Here is a 6,293-nt window from a genome sequence, read left to right as displayed (position 1 = left end):
TCACTCGCACCGACCCAGTGTGAGGCTGCAGGTCTTGGATTGAACCAGAAGTGGGTGCCTGGCATAGCAGGTGTAAGGTTTCCCGCTGTGAGCTGTCCCGTACGGGAGGATGAGGATGTTGGAGTTTTCTTTTCCACCCCTGCTCTGGCCCGCAGGTCCCTCCCACCACACCAAGGCTTTAGGGAACCCTCCTTCCCAGGAGCAGGACATCATGAAGTACTGTTTGTCATTAGTCACGTCAACAAAACACACTGGCTCTGCAGGGGGAATATCTGATGGAGGATAAATCAAATGAGTGATGTTGAAAGTGTATAATCTTCACATTTACTCTCTCATTTGTTTAACTTTCTGTTGTTCTTTGTTGACATTTCTGCACCCACATGTGCGTGTGCTGCACTGTGTCGACTGTTTCAAGGCAGGATGGGAGCCCAGGCACGTAAACAAGCTGTTATTAGAAGTCGGGCCTCCAGAGGGCAGCGAGATTGCAGTGCTGATGAGGATGGTAGTGCTGGAGGCTGAACTTGTTTGCTGGGGTGTGTTGAACTGATCTTGTATCAGGTCTCCAGTCCAGTGGAGGGAAGGTGAGGGGAATCCACCAGGCCAGGAACACAGCAGCCGCAGAGAGGTGTGATTCAGAGCCGGCTCCACAGAACAGGACGGGGAGCCATCTGGGGGGTCTGTGGGGGGAGAACATATGAAGTTAGAAGTTGGTAGGATATTCATGAACAAGAAAGATGAAAATAAAAGTTGTTTGTAGTGTTTTATTAAAAATGTGAAATTGTGATTTTAATGACATTGTAGTGTTTTATAATCCTGGTAAATGCAGTACAGCGATGGAACAGCTCAGGTCAGTGCAGCATACAAGGATTGACAGAGGAGTAAGATGATTAATAGCATGGTCACGAGGTCAGAGGTCACACTCACAGTAGACAGTCAGGCTGATGGTGTTATTGGAGCTGGTGTTGAGGTAGGTGTTCTGTGCCAAACAGGTGTAGTCACCAGTGTGCATACGGAGGATCTTGGTGATGGTGAACTTCTGCCCAGTATAGACCTGGGAGCTGTTGTAGAACCAGACGTACTGACTGGCTGGATTGGACTGGGCCTGACACAGCAAGGAAACAGCTTCCGTCTCCAGAGCTGTGTAACCCCGCCTGGTCATAGTGTACGGAGTCACGTCTATCTGAGGAATGTCTGGTCCAACTGAGGAGAAAGAATATGAATGCAAATCAAGAAATAAGGGACACAGGCGTGTTATGTGCCTGTGAAACAAAGAAATCTTTGTTTTATGCGACAGAAAGCAAACTAACTCTAACTTGATCCGTCATTAACTACAAGCTTTATCAACAAGGAAAGCTTCAAGCCCAAGCCCACATAACACAGGCGTGTTAAATGCAGATTACAGAAAGCTAATAAGAAATCCAGTTTAAAGTAGGACTCTTACTTAGTTTTACATTAGCAGTTGAGACATACAGCAGCTAAATTAACCCTAATATGTGTAATTCCCTAAAAATTCAGATAATTGCATAATTTTTGTACTGTGATCAGCATTTTTTGAATTTGGGGATAAAAGCCAAATTCTTAACAGGGCATTACTTTTTTTTTTAGATGGAAACAATACAGAAGTAAATAAATTTAACTGAAAAATGCTCAAAACACCTTCAGTGCATTAAGTTTTTACATACTGATGCTTTCTTTTAATTGTTAAATGAAGAAATGAATAACGAATGAAGAAATAGGTCTGCCTGATCTAATTATACTCACAGAGGATGTCCAGCCATAGACGTTTGGAGCTCTCGCTGTTGACAGCGTTGCTGGCCACACAGCGGTACCAACCGGTGTGATTGCGGTTAACTTTGTTCATGTTAATAATGCTGCTGTTGCCCATTTCAAAGGTTGTGGCGTTACCATTGTAGGTTTCATAGTGCCACACATACAGGATCGGTCCAGTCCCATTTTCCACACTGCAGTTCATCCACACTGTAGATCCTTCCACTGGAGGAGCATTGTTCACGAGGAGGTAAGGCTTGCTGACAGGCACTGTGGTTAAGATAAAGTTACACACGTGAAGGTATGTTTACCGTCTTCACTGAAAATGAGTCACAGTGTTCAATAAATAACACAATCTTCAGCTTCGAAGAGGCTTTGATATCAGTTAATCTTCCCAAGGCTCCTCCCCCTCAGTACCAAGGACCTCATTTTTGCACTTATAGCCCAGTCACAAACATCACACCCTTCAACTCCATTATATACTTTATCACACCATTTTTGATTGTTAATGCACTCTGGCTGTTGTCTTTCTTCTGTCAGGAATGCTTGATGGCATGTTTAAGAGAACGTGTCAGATTCTAACATATTTCAGAGTCTCCATCTGCACTTCACTGCCTGGGACCTGGGCCTGTTTTTGTGTCTTCCGATGTAGTCACAAGGCCAACAGCAACTCCTGTTTAATCTGTGCTTGTAGTAGTAGAGACCTGAGACAAGTACAACAAACAAGATAACTGCTGCATGCACAAGGAGGAGGATCTGGTCTTTGCCTGCAAAGACAAACAGCCTGGCTCACAGTTACCTTCTTGGTAATTTTCTGAGCAACCAAATACATAAGCTCTCCTCTTGTATCGCTTTAGTGGAAACCACGTTTCCACTGCAAGTCTCTTTGGAAACTTCTTTGAAAAACATCTTTCACTACGTTGAGCAGCAAAGCGAAATACTGCCATTGATGGCTAGTAGCTTGAATCAAGAATCACCGATCACAGCAGGTGACACTGACAAGCATCTTGGAATTTATGGCAGGTTGTGTTGACCAACTGAGCTCCAAAACTGTGTGTAGGGTGATATGAAAAAAGGGCCCACACCTGTGTGGACATCAAGGTGTCACTTTATGCCTTCACTTTCTTGGCCTCCACATTTGGTGTACTATTCTCTCTTTCGTGACTCTTGGTTAATGCTGTCTTTATATGTACATATTTATAGAATTAAAATTATGTCCATTAACTATTGTTTTTAAAGTTTGGTCAACACATAGGGCACCAAGATGAAAGATGGCCCAAAGGTTTTTTGTTTCTCCAAGATTATTTTGCAACTGCTTCAAATATTAGTTTCTATAAAGCCGCTGAAGTTTTTCACCTTGTGCAGACTAGCTCTTTTTTGCCGTGATCTGAGAGTGTTTAGGAAGAACATTGTTTCTGAGGGGAGTTCTTACCTCGAACAGTCAGATGGACATAGTAGTAGTAGACTTTGGCCTCCTGTGCTATGTCATAGAAGGCCTGGCAGGTGAATAAGCCATGTGATGCCAGAGGGAGCTTCTCGATCTTTAAAGCTGAGCTGTTTGAGATGACTGTTGGTTGGCCGAGTGTCTCAGCCAACTTCTGGGTCTTTATTCCTTGACCCACATTATACACCACAGCCTTTATTGCTTCAGTGCCGGGTTTGGTGAAGCTCCATATATACATGTCAGGCACGGTGGTACCACACTCCAGGGTCACCGCGTTGTCCACCACCCCATACACACTGGTGTCCTGGTACACCACCTCCCCTTTATGATTGATCTGCACATCTGGAGGAGGCAGAGGATACAATGGCCAATGTGTGTGGGTACAATGTGTGTGGGTCCATAAAATAATGGACCCACACACAAACACTTTGTTTGTGAGTGTCTATTAAGCAACAGGAGACGGTGGTGTCAAATGCCTGGTCAGTGTTCAGTTGCAGGATTGATTACACAGTCAGTTTCAGAGGCAGTGTAATGTTATGAAAAGCAATTCTAATATTTTTTTAATGCCAGATTCAGTTTTCAAACACATTTTCTTTCTTCTTTGTTTTTAATTTCATCTGCAAGGTTCTGTATATCATCATTTGATCCATGTGAGACAAATACAAACAGATTTATCCGTTTTTCTGTTTAAAAAACATTCCAAAATCTCAAATTTTTTTGAGCATAACGAATTTTGAAATGTGACAGAGAGTAAAAAATACCATAGAAATTGTAATAAGTCTTTACTAGTTTGTCTGTTATGCAATAATTCCAACAGAATTGCAGGTACTGAAGTACCTACTTAGGTGATGTTATAATAATCAGTGTCTGATGTTATGTAGACAATAACAATAAAAGTGTAAATTAATCCACGGACACTGGAAAACTCTTACCATTTGCCCCCAAAGTGACCAGACTGGTAGTTAGAAACAGAACAGCCAGTTCTAGCAGTGGTGCCACCATGGTATCATGATGATCTTGAGTCCAACAACTTCTTTACTCCAAAAAAATGTGTTTGAGATTGAAAGGTGAATATTTCGTGGCCCTGAAAATAGCACGTTATTGCCTGCCCTCAGGTGCCTGAGGCTTTCGTCGTTCTGTCTTTCTGATGCACGAGTTTCTCGGGGAATCCAGTTGCAGAGACTGACTTCACAAGACTGAGAGCAGGAAGGGACGGAGGATCGGTAAACTGATTTAGACCGAAGTATTAATGGGTTTTTCCTTTCTCTCTGTCCGTCTTTGTTTCTCCTGCTGGTTTAGAATATCAGTTATACCAAAATCATCTATTATGCAAGATATATGCATGAGTGGATGGGTTAGCCTTTCACGCAACTACTCATACAGCCAAGGCTGCACTGGATGAAGCTGACATTCCTCTACACGTCTTTCACATGTGAAAATCTCACAAAGGTTTTACTGTAATGAAATCCTTTTTTTTTCATATTCATAGAGTGCAGTTTTTCTTTTATTTTCTTACATCATCCTCTTCAAGCTGTGACCAAAGTGGGAATGCTGATCAATGTTATCAACAGTCATTTTCATATAGCCTCGCAGAGGATGCACTCAAAGCTCAGGGATAAAAAAAAAAAAAAAAGGGGGGGGGGGGGGGGGGGGATTAAAAGAGATTAATATCTTCTTATGTTTTCTTTGTCCTTTGTTTTTCTTTTAGTGTCAGCTTAAATACAAAAATATCTTGTGCAAAAAACAAGAGGTTTTAATGATTTAGTAGGTGAGGATCTCAGCAAAAATATTCATTTGTATAGTCAAAGTATGATCAAACAATGTTTTTTTTTATTGTATCTTTGTTTTGTTAGGTAAACAGTGAAATCAAAGGCTTCAGATTTCTTCATCGGATCATATGAGGAGCAAATGGGAAGCTTAACCTGTACTGATGGGATTAGTGTTGAAATTGATTTAGATATCTGGCATCTTGCAGTCATTTGCCGTGTTTCCTCGTAGCATGGTCTTTATCATTGCACATACTAAGATGTATATTTCCAGTTAATAAAAAACGGATCCTGCATGTATGCACGGTCTTGGGGTCCATTTTTCCTAATCCTTCTTTTTAAAGAAAGTTTTTATCTTTGTAGAGGAGCAGGAGGGACTTTTAGGTAGCATGTAATGTGAGATGAGATCAGTTTTAGCTTCAGTTCATCAAATCCCAACAAGATATTAAGGTTCATAATAAATCAGAAAATGAATCCAAAAGAAAATAATCTGAGCCTGGTGCCACTCGGAGCAGTTTTGTTTTATGGAAGTACAACGTATGCATTTATATACTTATTGTCTGAGAGCTTAATAGTAAATCTGATCAGATTTATGCAGAGGAACAAGGCGTTCCCTTGGTACAATCAGAAACTGATTACAATATTCATCAACTTTAAAGCCCAGCGGCAGCAGCAGCAGACTCAAGAGTGAGTCGATGCACTCGCTTTCACTATAAAAACTGCACATTTGAAAGTAGCAGCTGACAAGGAGAGAGAGGGAGCTATGAGCCAGACATAGAATCCATAATAGATCTGTTTTTTTAAACATCTAGATTGTAAATATAATGGCAATTATAATCTTCTGGGAAATAACATTAAATCAAAACACACAAATTAAGCATTAAAAATGTTTTAATTAACATGGTTTAGGTAGTCAGTCAGTTAATGATAGTTAATGATACCAGTGTCATAATGGTGAAGATTTAAGTGATTTAAGTATTCATGTTTAAAGCTGTAACATTGATGTTATTACTATGCTAATATCCTCTTCCTTTCAGTGCTAAGCCTTGTTGGCCCAAATCCACATTTTAAATAAACAGGACTTCAGCATTAGGAAGCTAAAGTGTCATTTCTGGTTGTTCTTACAATTAGTGGGGCTGACACTTCTTGATCCCGCTGTTAATCTGCTTCTTTGAAATAATTAGCTAAATCCCTGAGGGATTTAAATCACAGAGTAAGTGCATAGTTGTGTACATGGGAGAGTTTGTTTGTGTGTGAAACTATCACACACAAACAAATTCAGTTACCCTTTCAGCATTGACAGGTTAAATTTTAAT

The 6,293-nt window shown here is 40.8% G+C and overlaps 1 protein-coding gene across 1 annotated transcript; it reads right to left on the bottom strand.

Moving 5' to 3' along the window:
* LOC309715849 (V-set and immunoglobulin domain-containing protein 10-like 2) lies at nucleotides 1-4,213 on the bottom strand (the record flags this gene model as incomplete). The annotated part of the gene is made up of 6 exons (XM_082549285.1): nucleotides 1-272; nucleotides 381-677; nucleotides 925-1,200; nucleotides 1,762-2,037; nucleotides 3,200-3,553; nucleotides 4,144-4,213. 6 exons carry the CDS (start codon nucleotides 4,211-4,213, stop codon nucleotides 1-3), a joined length of 1,545 nt encoding a protein of 514 aa, XP_082405411.1.
* Nucleotides 4,214-6,293: the final 2,080 nt, after the last annotated feature.

This window comes from Aulonocara stuartgranti (genome assembly GCF_965226115.1).
Source record: "Aulonocara stuartgranti genome assembly, chromosome: 10".
NCBI classification, from domain to species: Eukaryota; Metazoa; Chordata; class Actinopteri; order Cichliformes; family Cichlidae; genus Aulonocara; species Aulonocara stuartgranti.
The sequence above is the reverse complement of the archived record's forward strand: the minus strand, read 5'-3'. Positions and strand labels throughout refer to the sequence as shown.